At 37.7% G+C, this 17,718-nt stretch overlaps 1 protein-coding gene across 1 annotated transcript in view; it reads left to right on the forward strand.

Annotated features, from left to right (window-relative positions):
- Positions 1–17,718, forward strand: part of PPFIA1 (PTPRF interacting protein alpha 1) — a 109,150-nt gene that overhangs the window by 67,789 nt on the left and 23,643 nt on the right. The window contains 10 exon segments of the mRNA XM_042453360.1: positions 465–520; positions 522–546; positions 799–930; positions 1,736–1,798; positions 8,246–8,325; positions 8,454–8,601; positions 9,764–9,987; positions 11,765–11,999; positions 14,116–14,145; positions 17,099–17,250. Coding sequence (XP_042309294.1) covers positions 465–520; positions 522–546; positions 799–930; positions 1,736–1,798; positions 8,246–8,325; positions 8,454–8,601; positions 9,764–9,987; positions 11,765–11,999; positions 14,116–14,145; positions 17,099–17,250 — 1,145 coding nt within the window.

Consider the following 17,718-nt stretch of genomic DNA (forward strand, 5'->3'; position numbering starts at 1 on the left):
GTGTTGCTCTTTGCTCGCGAGGGAGTCGCAGCATACAAACCGTGCGACTCCCTCACGGAGCAAAAAACAAGCTCCAAAATGGAGCTTCTTCCTGCGGCGCCGTTATGACATCGCGAGGCGCCCATGGGCACCCACGACGTCATAACCACCGTGCGGTTATGACGTCGCGGGTGCGCCATGGGCGCCTCGCGATGTCATACGGCGCCACAGGAAGAAGCTCCATTTTGGAGCTTCTTTTTTGCTCCGCGGAGGTCTATAACCCGCCTGAGTTTTCATTTGCCACAAGTCACCAGAAAACAGATGTCCTGGGATGAGAGATTAATTGCTCATTAAATATATGAATCCATCGACTGTTTTTCTGGAAACTGGCAATGACACATCTTGCACACTGTGAACAAAAACAGCAATGCTATAAAGTTGATATATTCTTAGGTTTTAATCACACTATGATTTTAAAATTACAGGCTGAAGAAAGACATGGTAACATTGAAGAACGATTGAGGCAGATGGAAGCACAATTGGGAGAAAAACCAGGAACTGCTGAGGGTATGTTAGACAGGGATGACCTGAGCCCCTCTGCTCTAACACATAGAAAGTTGATGAAATTTCAGATTAGTAGTGCAAGTATTGCTTCCTGTTCCACAAAAGTTTAATTGGTTATGGCCAAAAAGCAGAAAATGTCAGGTAGAAAAGTTGGCTTAGAAGTTATCAGTTGTTACAAATGTAAAGCATTGAAGGTACTATTGGTAATTAATGCTCTTTCTTTTACTGTTCCTCCCTCATCAACCTCAAATCCAGGCTCGACAAAGAGAGAAAATGATAGAAGAGCATAATAAACGTTTATCTGATACTGTTGATAAACTTTTGTCAGAATCCAATGAGAGACTTCAGCTTCACCTTAAAGAAAGAATGGCAGCCCTGGAAGAGAAGGTAATTGTTAATTTAATTATTTTGTTTGAAATGCAATGCAAGATTAAGTAATACACTTCCAAAATTATTGATTTATATTTTAAAAGACACCCAGCTGCTAATGGTGAGACAGAGAACAAATGGAAGGACAATACAAATAGAACTGCTTTTTGTGTTAAATAAAAGTGTGTTTGCCAGCATATGAGAAGTGTTGTAGCTTTCTGTCCCAGGTTCCATCACCCTCCTGTATGTGGACAGCGTGGTTTGAAGTGAAGAGCCATTTTAATCTTTGAAGGCTCTCCCATGAGCTGGACTCTTGGAAATTCAGGGTATGAACTGAGTGGAGTACATCCATGGTAATGTTGAGTTCAGACTCCATGTATGGGTTACAGAACCATGGTCAGAGAGAGCAATTGTGTGCTCCCTTCTTCATGTATTGCTAACATGCTTGAATAGGAACTGAATGTATTTATGTAAAACAGAGGATTGAGCTTGTCTGCTCAGCTTCTGCTATCCTTAAACTTTTGGTTTTTGTTGCCTGTTTTCATGGTGTTTTCACATTTTATTGTAAACCATCTTTGGATCAAATTATGAAGAGCAGTCTACATCTTTTAATGAAATAGATAATTTAAAATACTGGAACTGTTGTTTAGAAATGATTAAAAGTTTGTAGAACCCATAAGGGAACAGTGGAATAAAGCAAGTGTGTGCATTTTAAAGAATATAGTGGTATTTATTAATCTGTAGTAACTTTTCAATTAGAATGTTTGAAAACTGAAGTTCTGCTTGTTCAATATTAACACATGTTTGATAAATTCAATTCAAGAATGCACTTCTTCGTGAAGTTGAAAAACACTAAGAAACAAATTGACGAACTTCAAATGAAAAGGTATAACTTGAAAATAAACCATATCACTTTATTCTATAGGTCTACATTTTCATTCAGATGTGAGAAGAAATAACATCTTTTTTGAGTTCGTTATAAATTAGCACTATCATTAAAATATACATGTTTTGAGCATATTATCCTCTGCTGTGATGACAACCAGAAAAAACTCTTTTATCTTCTGTATATTCTGAATTATTGTGCAAATGAAACTCCCACCAACCGTGCCATAACACCCCAAAGACCATAGTGCACAAAAATCCTTCAGTGGATCTTTTGTTTTCAGATCAAATAATTCCCCAAAATTTGGTCTTTTTTGATATTTAACACAAAGCTATACTGTAGTGTGTGTAGGAGTGGCATTTACATCCTGTGTTCAGCTCGTGTGGTGAACTGGATTTTCTGAGAATGTGTACTTAGTACAAGCAGCTGAAGTGAATAATGTACAGTGGTCCTTGCCTTATGTGGGGATCTGTTCTGGACTCCCCTGCTAAGGCAAACACTGCGTTGCTTCAGCCCCTTGAAATAATGTGCATGTGTGTGGTGCAGTGCATGCGCCTGGGCGCACCTGCCATTGCCGGTTCCGTTGCGTGGTTTTCAGCATAAGCTGAAAGCTGCATATAGCGCGCCCACGTATGAAGCAGGCACACTGTAATTTTGGGAAGCCTTGAATTAATAGACAGATCAAGAGTCCTTAGATGACAACAGTTAGGTTTTAAAACTTTCATCAGTTGAATGTTAGGCACTGGAATTCAATTGTATTAATTTTATGAATCTTACAATGTGTATGATTATGGAAATGCTAAACAACATTTATTTATTTGAATTTTTGTTTTTGTCTTTCCCCCCTTCTGTAGGATCAACTGGTAATCAACATTGAATCAGTAGGGCTGAAAATGATCAAATGAGGATTAGAGCCCTTCTCTTCATCATAGGTATGGGTTATTAATGAAGACACTTCCGTTCTAAGTTACAAAGTAGTACTGATTAATTATTTTCATTTTCTTCATCTAAATGATCAATGATTTCAAGTGCTAGTATGTTGTTTGTCTTGTTTCAGTCGCGCCACATTTGGGTATTGTGCCCGAGATTTTAGATTCCACTGACAACCTTAGCTATAGCTGACAATCGAGACAGATTCTTATAGCACCTCAGTTTTAAGGCGTCCACAAAAAGGACGGTTAGCAGCTCTGCGAGATGACCTTCAAGGTAGGATGGCACTAAAAATCACTCTTAAAAATGTTGTTATTAAAACTTTTTCCCCCTCTAGTCGTAAACTGCATTCCATATATATACATTCCAATTCTAGATATAGACGAGGTCTGTAATAAATTCAGGTTCGCTTCAGGTCTTGGTTAGATCCAAGGCTTAATTAGTTACGAGATCAGAAATCTAAATGCAAAAATTTAAACCTTCTTTATTCCCCGGGTCTCTCAGGTGATGTACAATGATAAAAACACTTTAAAAAACATTAAATAACTGGAAACCAAAGGAAACAGTTCAAAGTCCCTTTGAAAGTATTCCTATATATATGTGTGTGGTGTGTATAGGAAACTCTAGTTGTTCCTCTCTATGCATATTTCAACTTAAAGTAAACAATAATATTTATAACCAAAATACTTCTTTGTGAGCCTATTGATGAAATGGGGTCTACTGTCAAAATAATGTGCATGACTCAGTCCTATGACTTCAGTCCCTATGTTGAAGAAACTTTATTTACATCTTCTTTCTGGATGGGAAATTGCACAATCCTGACCTCTAGCACTTGTTCGTGTCTTTGATCTTGGTTGCTTATATAGAAAAGGGCCAGGATCTTTCATTGGATGTTCTACTTCACATGATTGGTTTAGCTGCATATGTGAGAGGTGGGAAGCATGGAGGAACAAATGCTCTTCAAGCATATGCACATAGTTTATTCATAGCAAGCCCAGTTTTCCAAAATCGTGGTTTATCTCTCCATGTGAGTGGAGCCATAGTTTTTTGCGCATGCATGGACTTATTTTAAAAAACTTTTTCTGGGCATAAACACAAACAAGATTCTTTGAGAGGAATTATTTCCAAAATGTGAAGTGGCTGTAATAGAATGAACCTTTTGTGTGCTTCTGTAACACTGATCATTCTAATATCTCAATTTGATTATGTATGTTTATTCGAATAAATCAGGTTCTAGTGTATATGACATTGTATGTTTACTGTTTTGTTTTACTGCATCTAAATAGTGCTGTCTTATAGGTTACTACAACATCTAAATGAAGAGTTATCGAATCGATCCTGTATATTTTTACTAGTGATAAATCTGCAATTAAATTCTGATCTGTGTGTTAAATGGTTCAGACTCTCAATGAGCAAGATTGGGAACGTGCACAGCAAGCAAGTGTTTGGCAAATGTTGCACAAGCATTTGAGAGTGATGCTGATATTTCTGATGTGAAGAGACAGAGAACGATATTCAGCTCCGTTGATCTTTTGTCACCTAGTGGTCAGCGCCTGCCCAGACTTTAGCCATGATGCTTCAGGAACAGCTGGATGCGATCAACAAAAAATTAGGTATATTTCATTTTTCATCAGTAACTTTCAGTTTTATATTGAGAGTTGTTGTTTTAATTGGAGGCTAGTTATTTAATATTCTCTTAATTTGTGCAAGTTAGAATATACAGGTCTTAACGTGCAGCATTTTTCATTGTTGTTGTAGATAGAGTTGCTGCATTTTGTCAGTTTGCCAGAATTAGTCACTCAGTGTGATAATTTTTGGCCACTGTCGTAGTGAGATTTTCTTAATTGGCTTGCGTAGTTTTAACTTTTTGTGTCTGTGTGAGCACCGCTTCTGTGAACATACTCTCCTGTGACCAGAAAGTATTTCAGTTCATGGAGCCTAACATTTCGTTCCAGTGTTATGTCTGCTACAATTCTGCTTTTGTGGCATTTAAGACTTGGCCTAAAGACAAGTAGCAAATACATTGTTGAGAAGAGCTGGTAGACTTTTTTTTTATTTGCTTGATTTTTAGTAGAATTGGCCCCACAGAGAGGGACTTCTTTATTTTTGTACTGTTTGTGTCAGTACAGCAGCACAGTATGCCTTCTAGTTAGATCTAAATATGCAATTATCACATACTGACGGACTAAATTATTACAATTAATCCTGCTAAATTCAGTTGAACACCCATTTGCATGAATTTCTCTGGCGTGATGGATGAATAATTTACTCCGCATTCAATGTGCCCAAAACCATGGGCAATGGGATGTACACACTTAGTACAGTACACAAATAGCAAGAGCTGGGGGGGGGGGAGGCAGGTGGGCGATAACACAGAAAAATGTCACATTTTGTCACTGCTTTAAAAAGTGATTGCTGCACATTGAAAGTTTAGTTTTAGATGTGTGTTTATGTGAAGTTGCACTTAAAAGTTGTCCTTGAAGGATACAGTGCTTTGCTCTTGCATGTAATTAGAACTGAATCAAAACAGAGAGGAGCACACGCTGCAGTTTTTTGGACCCGTAACTTTCAGAATTGCTGGATTCTTTGTTTGGTAATGGGACAATATGTTCCATGAATCCTGTACCACCACCTTTACTGGCTTCATAGTTTCCATTGTGATATTACATAGATTTGATTAGATGCATATTTTATAAACTTGTCATAGTGATCCTCCAGTTGTCTATTGTGATCCCCGATTGGCTGGAACTGCTTTTAGCTAGTTCCAAAGAAGAACAGCTAGGTTTTCAAAAATCCTCATCAGCACAAAGGGTCACTTTAGTCCCTTCAGAGTAGTGTTTTATTGTGCTAGATGTACAAGACAGGGATTGTATGGTATTATCACCTGAGGAATTGTAAACCTGAGTTTCAGTTATTTGCCCTGTTATATTCCTTTCCTCATCCCGCCCAGAAGATTTGTTGGTTTATTCATGTTGGTTACCTTTTTGTAACCAACATGAATTAAGGGGAGTCTGACAGTGACATGAAATAAGCATTCCAGCACATCAGAATATGAGGCTCTAGGTCTTTAGATATTTGGGGTACCCTCGGTTCTACTCCCACCAACACTCAACTCCATTTTTATTCCTGCATACTCTAGAATTCCAATTCATATTCATTAAAATAAAAGCATTCAATTGATTCTTTTAACTTACCTGGATAGCAGTTGCTGAGCATTAAATCAAAGGAAATTATTTTTCCAATATAATACAGAGGATGAAATTTTTTAACCTTTATTAGACATCTTGTGTTATCATTTTTGGTGGCAGGTGTGCTTGTGTAATGAGTCACAGTCTTAATTCTTTAGGTTGATACAAGAAGAAAGGAGAACAAAGAACAGCGCGAGCAAGAAATTGAAAGCCGTTGTTGGTGTGGAAGTTTAGATAATCTTGGTCGATTTCGGTCAATGAGTTCTATTCCTCTCCTTTCCCTGGTGGCTCCCTTTCTGGCACTTCTCCACCTGGCAGTGGGCGTTCTACGCCACGCCGAATGCCACATAGTCCTGCTCGAGAAGGTAGACAGACTAGGCTATGACACTAGTAGTATCTTCTTTCTTCCCTATTCCATGGAAAAAGTCATATAATTACCTCTTGTCTTGTTACCCCTTTTCCCTTCTTCTTTTACTCTCTGTGTTTAGAGATCATATTTCACTTTTTAAAGCTCTGATAGTGCTAGCTTTTTCTTGCTCACAGAGCCTCTTGCTTCTCCTAATCCTGGTTGAACCGGAGGCCTCTATTCCCAATTTTGTCAGAACCAAAGAGTTAAATTTACCAACTTTAGAACAAGCCACCTATTTCAAATCAGATTAATAACCTGTTTGGCAGTTTGTACCTATAGTTTTTTGGTTCAGAAGATTATGAAAAACTACCCTTAATTTGAAATCTCCCTGGATGAAAAGTTTGTACACGAACTTCAAAATGAAAAGGTATAACTTGAAAATAAACCATATCACTTTATTCCATAGGTCTTCTTTATTCATTCAGATGTGAGAAGAAATAACATCTTTTTTTGAAGTTCGTATAAATTAGCACTATCATTAAAATATACATGTTTTGAGCATATTTTGTTAAGGAAAAAGCAACATGGGTTATACAGTAAATGAAATAAAACATGTATGTGAGAGTCAGGGTGACTCAGCAGAAGCCAGTTGAGAACCACACAGGTGAAAATGGTAATACAATTAACAAGTCCTGAATGCCAAGGACAAGAAATGTAAAGTGGATAATTGGACACACCTGACAATTGTTAAGTGGTCAAGGCTGAGATGATGAAATCATTAATTGTAGGATGAACCAAGAGAACCAATGGGAATGATGTACACGCCTACTGGGTGGAAACAGACAACGGTGGTACCATGCATTGACTATAATAATGACTATGCATCCCAATGTATTTTGTGGGTTGTAGAGTGGGTAGTAGTAGTGGATAGTGAGTATTGTTGTGTTGGATAGTTTTGGAGCTGTATATAGTAGAATAAAGTAGATCTTTTATATAAGACTACTGAGTTGTCTGGTGTCTTGGGTGAAGCTACAAGAACCAGCTGGATCCTGAAGAAGGGTGAAGACTTCTGTGGAAGCAAGAGTGAAAAGAGTTGGAGAGTTTGTCGGGGTCTTCAGCCTATTCTCTGTAACTCTTGCTAAGCTATAATCACTGGCCAAAACTGGTCAGCGCGGTGCACAACCAGGTGGTGAGTTCAAGCCAGAGGTGAAGAGCTACAACTCCCATCATCCCTGACATATTTATCCTCTGCTGTGATGAACAACCAGAAAAAAACTTTTATCTTCTGTATATTCTGAACTTATTGTGCAAATGAAACTCACACCAACCGTGCCATAACACCCCAAAGACCATAAGTGCACAAAAATCCTTCAGTGGATCCTTTTTGTTTTCAGATCAAATAATTTCCCAAAATTTGGTCTTTTTTATTATTTAACACAAAGCTACTACTGTAGTTGTGTGTAGGAGATGGCTTTTATATCCTGTGTTCAGCTCGTGTGGTGAACTGGATTTTCTTGAGAATGTGTACTTAGTACAAGCAGCTGAAGTGGAATAATGTACAGTGGTCCCTTGCCTTATGTGGGGGATCTGTCCCGGACTCCCCTGCATAAGGCAAATACTGCGTATGCTTCAGTCCCGTTGAAAATAATGTGCATGTGGTGTGGTGCAGTGCACGCGCCATGGGCGCACATGCCATTGCCGGTTCCGTTGCGTGGTTTTCAGCATAAGCTGAAAGCTGCATGTAGCGCGCCCGCGTATGATGCAGGCACACTGTAATTGTTGGGAAGCCTTGAATTAATAGACAGATCAAGAGTCCTTAGATGACAACAGTTAGGTTTTAAAACTTTCATCAGTGTGAGTGTTAGGCACTGGAATTCAATTGTATTAATTTTATGAATCTTACAAATGTATATGATTATGGAAATGTAATAACAACATTTATTTATTTGAATTTTTGTTGTCTTTCCCCCCTCTCTGTAGGATCAACTGGTACTCAACATTGAATCAGTAAGGGCTGAAAATGATCAAATGAGGATTAGAGGCCCTTCTCTTCATCATAGGTATGGGTTATTAATGAAGACACTTCCGTTCTAAGTTACAAAGTAGTACTAGATTAATTATTTTCATTTTCTTCATCTAAATGATCAATGATTTCAAGTGCTAAGTATGTTGTTTGCTCTTGTTTCAGTCGGCCACATTTGGGTAGTGTGCCAGATTTTAGATTTCCACTGACACCTTCAGCTATAGCTGACAATCAGACAGATTCTTATATCACCTCAGTTTTAAGGCGTCCACAAAAAGGACGGTTAGCAGCTCTGCGAGATGAACCTTCAAAGGTAGGATGGCACTAAAAATCACTCTTAAAATGTGTTATAAAACTTTCCCCCCCCCCCTCTAGTCGTAAAACTGCATTCAATATATATACATTCAATATCTAGATATAAGACGAGGTCTGTAATAAAATTCAGGTTCGCTTCAGTTCTTGATTAGATCCAAGGCTTAATAATGTTACGAAGATCAGAAATACTAAATGCAAAATGATTTAAACCTTCTTGGTTCCCCAGAGTCTCTAAGGTGATGTACAATTGATAAAAACACTTTAAAAACATTAAATAACTGGAAACCAATGGAAACAGTTCAAAGTCCTCTTTGAAAGTATTTCCTATATATATGTGTGTGTGTGTGTGTGTGTGTGTATAGGAAACTCTAGTTGTTCCTCTCTATGCATATTTCAACTTATAAAGTAAACAATAATATTTATAACCAAAATACTTCTTTGTGAGCCTATTGATTGAAATGGGGTCTACTGTCAAAATAATGTGCATGACTCAGTCCTATGACTTCAGTCCCTATGTTGAAGTAAACTTTATTTACATCTCTTTCTGGATGGGAAATTGCACAGATCCTGACATCTAGCACTTGTTCGTGTCTTATGAATCTTGGCTTGATAATAGAATAAAGGGCCAGGATCTTTCATTGGATGTTCTACTTCACAGTGATTGGTTTAGCTGCATATGTGAGAGTGGGAAGCCATGGAGGAACAAATGCTCTTCAAGCATATGCACATAGTTTATTCATAGCAAGCCAAGATTTTCCAAAATCGTGGTTTATCTCTCCATGTGAGTGGAGCCATAGTTTTTTGCAGCATGCATGGACTTATTTTAAAAAAACTCTTTTCTGGGCATAAACACAAACAAGATTCTTTGGGAGGAAATTATTTCCAAAATGTGAAGTGGCATGTAATAGAATGACCTTTTGTTGTGCTTCTGTAACACTGATCATTCTAATATCTCAATTTCTGATTATGTATTATTCGAATAAATCAGGTTCTAGTGTATATGACATTGTAATGTTTACTGTTTTGATTTTACTGCATCTAAATAGTGCTGTCTTGATAGGTTACTACAACATCTAAATGAAGTTATATCGACTCGATCCTGTATATTTTTACTTAGTGATCAATCTGCAATTAAAATTCTGATCATGTGTGTTAAATAGGTTCAGACTCTCAATGAGCAAGATTGGGAACGTGCACAGCAAGCAAGTGTCTTGGCAAATGTTGCACAAGCATTTGAGAGTGATGCTGATATTTCTGATGGTGAAGACGACAGAGAAACGATATTCAGCTCAGTTGATCTTTTGTCACCTAGTGGTCAGGCCGATGCCCAGACTTTAGCCATGATGCTTCAGGAACAGCTGGATGCGATCAACAAAGAAATTAGGTATATTTCATTTTTCATCAGTAACTTTCAGTTTTATATTGAGAGTTATTGTTTTAATTGGAGGCTAGTTTATTTAATAATTCTCTTAATTTGTGCAAGTTAGAATATAAAGGTCTTTAACGTATGCAGCATTTTTCATTGTTGTTGTAGATAGAGTTGCTGCATTTTGTCAGTTTGCCAGAATTAGTCACTCAGTGTAATAATTTTTGGCCACTGTAGTAGTGAGATTTTCCTAATTGGCTTGAGTTTTAACTTTTTGCTGTGTGAAGCACCGCTTCTGTGAACATAACTCTCCTGTGACCAGAAAGTATTTCAGTTCATGGAGCATAACATTTCGTTCCAGTGTTATGTCTGCTACAATTCTGCTTTCTGTGAGCATTTAAGACTTGGCCTAAAGACAAGTAGCAAATTAGCATTGTTGAAGAAGAGCTGGTAGAATTTTTTTTATTTTGCTTGATTTTTAGTAGAATTGGCCCCACAGAGAGGAACTTCTTTATTTTTGTACTATGTTTGTGTCATTACAGCAGCACAGTATGCATTCTAAGTATAGATCTAAATATGCAATTAATCACATACTCAGACTAAATTTATTACACATTAATCCTGCTAAATTCAGTTGAACAAACCATTTGCATGAATTTCTCTGAGGCTGATGGATGAATAATTTACTCCGCATTCAATGTGCCCAAAACAATGGGCCATGAGAGATGTACACACTTAGTACAGTACCAAATAAATAGCAAGATGTGGGGGGGGGGGCAGGTGGGCGATAACACAGAAAAATGTCACATTTGTGCACTGCTTTAAAAAGTGATTGCTGCACATTGAAAGTTTAGTTTTAGATGTGTGTTTATGTGAAAGTTGCACTTAAAAAGTTGCCCTTGAAGGATACAGTGCTTTGCTCTTGCGTAGTAATTAGAACTGAATCAAAACAGAGAGGAGCACACGCTGCAGTTTTTTGGACAGCAGTAACTTTTCAGAATTGCTAGATTCTTTGTTTGGTAAATGGGACAATATGTATCCATGAATCCTTGACCACCACCTTTACTGGCTTCATAGTTTCCATTGTGATATTACATAGATTTGATTAGATGCATAACTTTATAACATTGTCATAGTGATCCTCCAGTTGTCATATTGTGATCCCCGGTTGGCTGGAACTGCCTTTTAGCTAGTTCCAAGAAGAACAGCTAGGTTTTCAAAATCCTCATCAGGCAAAAGGGTCACTTTAGTCCCTTCAGAGTAGTGTTTTATTGTGCTAGATGTACAAGACAGGGATTGTATGGTATTATCACCTGAGGAATTGTAAACCTGAGTTTCAGTTATTTGCCCTGTATATTTCCTTTCCCCACCCCGCCTAGTAGATGTGTTGGGTTATATTCATGTTGGTTACATTTTTGTAACCAACATGAATATAAGGAGGAGTCTGACAGTGACATGAAACAAGCATTCCACCACATCAGAATATGAGGCTCTAGGTCTTTAGATATTATGGAGTACCCTCGGTTCTACTCCCACCAACACTCAACTCCATTTTTATTCCCTGCAGTACTCTAGAATTCCAATTACATTATCATTAAAAATGATAAAGCATTCAATTGAATTCTTTTAATCTACCTGGAATAGCAGTTGCTGAAACAGTAAATCAAAGGAAATTATTTTTCCAATAGTAATACAGAAGGATGTAATTTTTATTAACCTTTATTAAGACATCTTGTGTTACCATTTTTGGTGGCAGGTGTGCTTGTGTAAATGAGTCACAGTCTTAATTCTTTAGGTTGATACAAGAAGAAAAGGAGAACACAGAACAGCGAGCAGAAGAAATTGAAAGCCGTGTTGGTAGTGGAAGTTTAGATAATCTTGGTCGATTTCGGTCAATGAGTTCTATTCCTCCTCCTTTCCCTGGTGGCTCCCTTTCTGGCACTTCTCCACCTGGCAGTGGGCGTTCTACGCCACGCCGAATGCCACATAGTCCTGCTCGAGAAGTAGACAGACTAGGCATCATGACACTAGTAAGTATCTTCTATTTCTTCCCTATTCCTCATGGAAAAAGTCATATAATTTACCTCTTGTCTTGTTACCCATTTTCCCTTCTTCTTTTACTCTCTGTGTTTAGATGATCATATTTCACTTTTTAAAGCTCTGATATGTGCTAGCTTTTTCCTAGCTCACAGAGCCTCTCTGCTTCTCCTAATCATGGTTTGAACCAGGAAGCCTCTAGTTCCCAATTTTGTCAGAACCAAAGAGTTAAATTTACCAACTTTAGAACAAGCCACCTATTTCAAATCAGATTAATAACCTGTTTGGCAGTTTGTACCTATAGTTTTTTGGTTCAGAAGATATGAAAAACTACCCTTAATTGGAATCTCCCTGGATGAAAAAGTTTGTACTGAGTGATTGCTGAGGCATGCTCTGACCCCATGAGAATTCCATCTTATTTTAAAGGATAAAAATCCCCATATCCATAGGAGTCTTTGCTAGTGTAGAATGAAGAGTATTCCACAGTACCCAAACATCTAGAGCTAGAAAACACATGGCATGACATAACATATGACAGAAAATATTTTCCTCTCCTTCTGAATGCCCCACAAATATACTAGAGCAGTGACACTGAAGCTGATGGTCCACGAACTGGTGCCAGTCCCTGAGAAATCTACTGATGGTCCATAGAGAGCTTCCAGGCAAGAAGAAAACAGTTCTAGCCAGAGGGCACAGTATATTGCCAGTCTTTGACACACTGGGGGAAAAAACTATTCACAGTGCCCCACATCAGATAGTGTAACAGCCACTGCTCTAGAGTTAAGATGAAGATACGGGTGGCAGTGTGGAGGCAATGAATGTCAGTTGCTGTTGCATGAGCAGATATGCACTTACACAGTGTCGGATGGAACCTAAAGATGACATTAGCTCCTATATTGGAGTTTAAAATATGTGAATTAATATTTAAGGCTCCCATTATGAAACAAAAGACTGACTTTTTCTTACTTAATCTGCATTCTGTCTACAATATACTCAGGTGAGAATGGTTGCTTATGTGGTAATAACAGTAGTAATGGTGGTGGTGGTGGTGGTAGTATCATTATTTTGGCAGAAGGACAGGGTATGCATTCAATACATCTAAAAATATTTTGCTTCTGTCCTTTGGTTTTCAGAAAAACTTAGCCTGCCTGTATAACAACACTTTTGTTTCACATGAAAATATTAAATATTTACAGAAATGCTTAGTTGGTATTAAGAATCAAAGGCTTTTTCAAAAATCTTGAGAAACATGATAGTGCATCATCAACACGTGAATTGGCTTTTCATTCCTTATTCTTATAATCATAGTTAAGGAATTTCCTTTATTACATTTGTACTGGTCTCAAAAGCTGACCTCCAAAGTTGGTTACATTTTGAACAGTTCTGCAGAAAGAAAGCTACAAATAAAGTATGTAATGGCCATAAATGTGTACTGTATTTTCTGGCGTATAAGACTATTTTTAACCCAGGAAAATCTTCTCAAAAGTTGGGGGTCGTCTTATATATTATAGGGCAGGTACTGAAACTTCCAAGCTGGACTAGAGAATCTGCGGTCGCCGCATATGGTGGGGGGAGCTAAAAAACGTTTGCGGCCGCATCCTCGCTGTATGCGGTGATCGTATGAAAGCAGCTACTGCTCTGATAGTCTTGGAGACAGGGAGCACTGGGCAGGCAGGGAGAGCTGACCAATCCAAGCAGGCTTTGTATATAACAAGGTTTCCTGCTAAGTACCTGCATATCATAAGCATTTGAATTAAAATTACCATATTGAAATCAAATCTGATGTTTTTTTAATTTTTATTTGGTGTTTGTTGGAAGAGGGGTATTCTTATACAGTGAGTACATCCCAAACTCTATATTTTAACTGGAAAAGTTGGGGGTCGTCTTATACGCCCAGTCGTCTTATACGCCGGAAAATATGGTATATATAAGAATGGAAAAGTATTCTGGCATAAGCAACAGTTTGACTGACAAGTTAACTGGAAAGTGTATTTTAGTTTCCCCAAGAGAATGTTATAATTGCCTAACAGTTCCTCCATGTGTTTCTAGTTTTGAATCATCAACAAATCTGTTTTATCTTAACTTTTCTTCTTTGCATGCATCTGTCAGCCTAGTGACTTAAGGAAACATCATAGAAAGGTAAATCTTCAGTGGTAAACATATGTTGAAATTGTACAGTAAAACTGCATTATTTATTTATATTTAAAACATTCTATAATCTTTTGGTCCTCTAGACCAGAAAGACTGCAATAGTAATGAAAGACAGTTTTCATCTCCACTGCTTTTTTACTCTTCACCCATCCCAGTGTGTTCTTTCCAAGAGCACATCCACATTGAAAAGCAGAGATAGAAACAGACCTATATATGACGATAGACTATCCATTTGAAGTGTGACCTCTAATTTTCCAGTTCAAGAGCTATGTGTGCTGAGAATCTGGCAGTAGTATTTCCCTGTATCCAGTTCCTCTTTGTGCTCTTCCTCTTGATCTCCCTGCAGTAAATGGTACAGATACAAGACCAGGTAGTGGCTCTGTCCTGTGCTCTCTCCCATGAGGCTACTTTGGTCTCGAGCAATGGGGCAGCCAGGGGCTGCTCCTTCAATGATAAATATTTCAGACATATTTTTATGTGCATATATCTTCTAAACTGGAAATGGCAGGTTGGTGTCTTTACTGTAAGTTCCTTTTCTGTTGTTGTTGTTGTTGTTGTTGTTGTTTACCTAGAAGTTGTTGCTGACTTAATGTGACCCTATCTAGTGGTTTTCTTGGCAAGATTTGTTTAGAGGTGGCTTGTCTTTACCTTCCTCAAGGTTGAAAGAATGTGACTTGCCCAAAGTTAGCCAGTGGGTTTTCATGGCTGAGCAGGGATTCAAACCTAGTCTTCAGAGTCCTAGCTCAACATGCAAACCACTACACCACACTGGCTCTCTTTCTTTGCTTAGTGCTTCTTAAAAGCTTCTCATAATTTGGCATACCTTTGCATGTGTAGTTTGTTATTTCATATTGAACATAGTGCATATACTGTAGTATCTTCCATTTTAGAATAGCAATGCACTGCCTTTCAACTAAAACTTCTCAAAGTAAATATCCCTAAAGACTACATTTTTATGTGGCTTGAACAAGTAGATGTTGTTGAAGAAGCTTTTGGAGACACTGGCAGATCAGTGATGTAAACTTCACTTCTCCTTAGCCTTCTTTTTAATATAGCACCATTTATCATGGTCATGATTTTGGAAATAGGAGAGCTTCCTGAACTAGACTTAACTCTGTAAATACACGTATCCCTCCATATTTGCAGCTCTGATATTTGCAGATTTGATTATTCACGGATTTGATTAATATATTCTCTCTAGGAATATCTAGGTCATCCAGTGCAACTCTATGATCAACTTTAACTAAAAGTTCCACTGAAAGACCTAGAGATTCCTAGAGAGAATACTCTACTAGGCATTTGTAGCTCCTCCAATGCACTTCTATGGTCAGTGTCTGTTGGACATTGACCACAGTTATACTGGAGGACAAAGAGATTCCTAGAGAGGTGTCCTCTCAGGTAAAAACATGGTGTTTTTGTTATTTGCGTTTTGTCCATATTCATGGGGGTTTTGTGCCCCTAACCCAAGTGCATTTCTATGTCTAGGTGCCCTGAGGGGTATGCACTACTGACCACAAGGTCTCAGTAACTCAAAAGATTAGTACCATGATAGAGTGGGAGTGGATTCTTGCTAATTAATTACAAATTAAGCCCATCAAGCTGTTGTAAGGACTGTGTCATTTTAGATAATCTTTCCTGAGCTCTTAAGACCTTCGGGAGAAGCCCTCATCTTGGCCTTGCCATCTTCACAGTTGTGTCTAGTGGAAACATGGGTGAGGACCTTCTTGGTGGCTGTTCAAAGCCTTTGGAACTCCCTCCCTAGGGAGGACTTCTTCCTTGCTGCCCTTCTTGGCCTTGTCAGTGCAAGTGAAAAAGGGCTTTTAACAGTGTGCTGTTTTTATTGATTTCTGTCTGTTTGTCTTTTTAACTGATTTGTTTTAAATGGTTTTATTTTTATGGATAGCATTTTGACAATAGCTTTTTGTATATTTCTATTAGTGTTTGTATGTGTTTTTATATCTATCCATGTTAAGGTGACTTACAAAAATTGAGTCCCACATTTGGGGAAAGGTGGAATATAAATTAATAGCAGCAGCAGCAACAACAACAACAACAACAATAGAGATTCCATGTCAATATTAGGAAAAGCTTCCTGACAGTAAGAGCTATTAGACAGTGGAACACACTCCCTTGGAGTGTGATGGAGTCTCCTTCTTTGGAGGGTTTTAAGAGGCTGGATGGCCATCTTTCAGGGATGCTTTGTTTCTGTATTCCTGCATGGGAGGGGGTTGGATTAGATGTCCCTTGTGGTCTCTTCCAACTCTATGATTATGTGAACAATAGCAGCAGCACTTTAGTCCCATTGAAATCAAGTTAGTCAAAACCTGACTAATTTTCAAATCAATTTCAATGAGAACTAAGTGCTAATGACTAGTCTAAGTGACATAAAATTTGTATTTTTCTTTGGTGTAATTTTCTGTATGACATCATACACATGAATTTTGTGTCTGTTTCTATGAGTCAGCCATAAAGACACAAAACCCAATACCCCACCCCCCGCAGACACATATCTTCTCTTTCATGAACTTTAGATCTGTTTTGCTTTATTTGGGGGTTCTCAAGAATGCTGTTGGAAATGAGAAATATGTTGAAATATCCCTCTGAATTTTATAATAATAATAATAATAAAATTTATTTATATTTTACCATTAACTTCAGAATTAGTTCCATTATCTCCAGTAAAGTCTGTTTGCAGTTGCAATAAATGTCTACGTCCGGTGAACTGCCATACTAAAAAAAGTTGGGAGAATAAGAAAAAAGTATGACAACATATCTAACAAGCAAAGTCTTCATGTAGCTTTCTTTGTTGAAACAGAAAATCACCTCAGTTCATGTATGGAAATGAAAATTTTGGAAAGTATAAAATCTTTAACAGAACTAATTATTATAGGTGTTCTGTCTTAGATGTATAGATAAAGTAATATATCTGCATTCATTTTAGGCTACAGTTTCTAGAGAAGAAATTAGAGATGACAAGACCACAATAAAATGTGAGACATCACCACCTTCTTCACCTAGATCTCTCCATCTAGATAGAGCTTATAAAGGAGCCTTGCATACAGTGAGCCATGAAGACATAAGAGATCTCAGAAAGTAAGTATTTTTATATGAATATACTTAGAAGCAGAGATTCACATTCGAAGTTTTATCTGATAATTTTAAATGAATATAGGATATTGTCACGATGTGTTATGGCTCATGGATTCAGTGGTCCATTGTCAATTTGTATTAAAACCAGCAGGATTCCAAGTTCAGAAAAACAGGCTTCAGTAGTTAAAACTCATTAAGCCTTTGTTAAGAAACTGTAGAACCAGTATGGCAACTTTCATTGTTAGAACTGATCAGAAAATGTTAAAATTGCCTAATTAAACTACACACAATTTCAAACCTTAAGCAGGTTTAATTCTTATTTGTTATAATTAGTAAGCACGTTTCTCTTTCCTTTCCTATGTCACCTCATTTCTTTTGTTGTTAGAGCTAGATGCTTTCCTCTAAATCACCATGAGCAAATTTGCCTCCTTTCCTACATTTTCTCACCATCTGTGTCTGAACTCACCTTTC

Source organism: Sceloporus undulatus, chromosome 1 (assembly GCF_019175285.1).
Source record: "Sceloporus undulatus isolate JIND9_A2432 ecotype Alabama chromosome 1, SceUnd_v1.1, whole genome shotgun sequence".
Classification (NCBI taxonomy): domain Eukaryota; kingdom Metazoa; phylum Chordata; class Lepidosauria; order Squamata; family Phrynosomatidae; genus Sceloporus; species Sceloporus undulatus.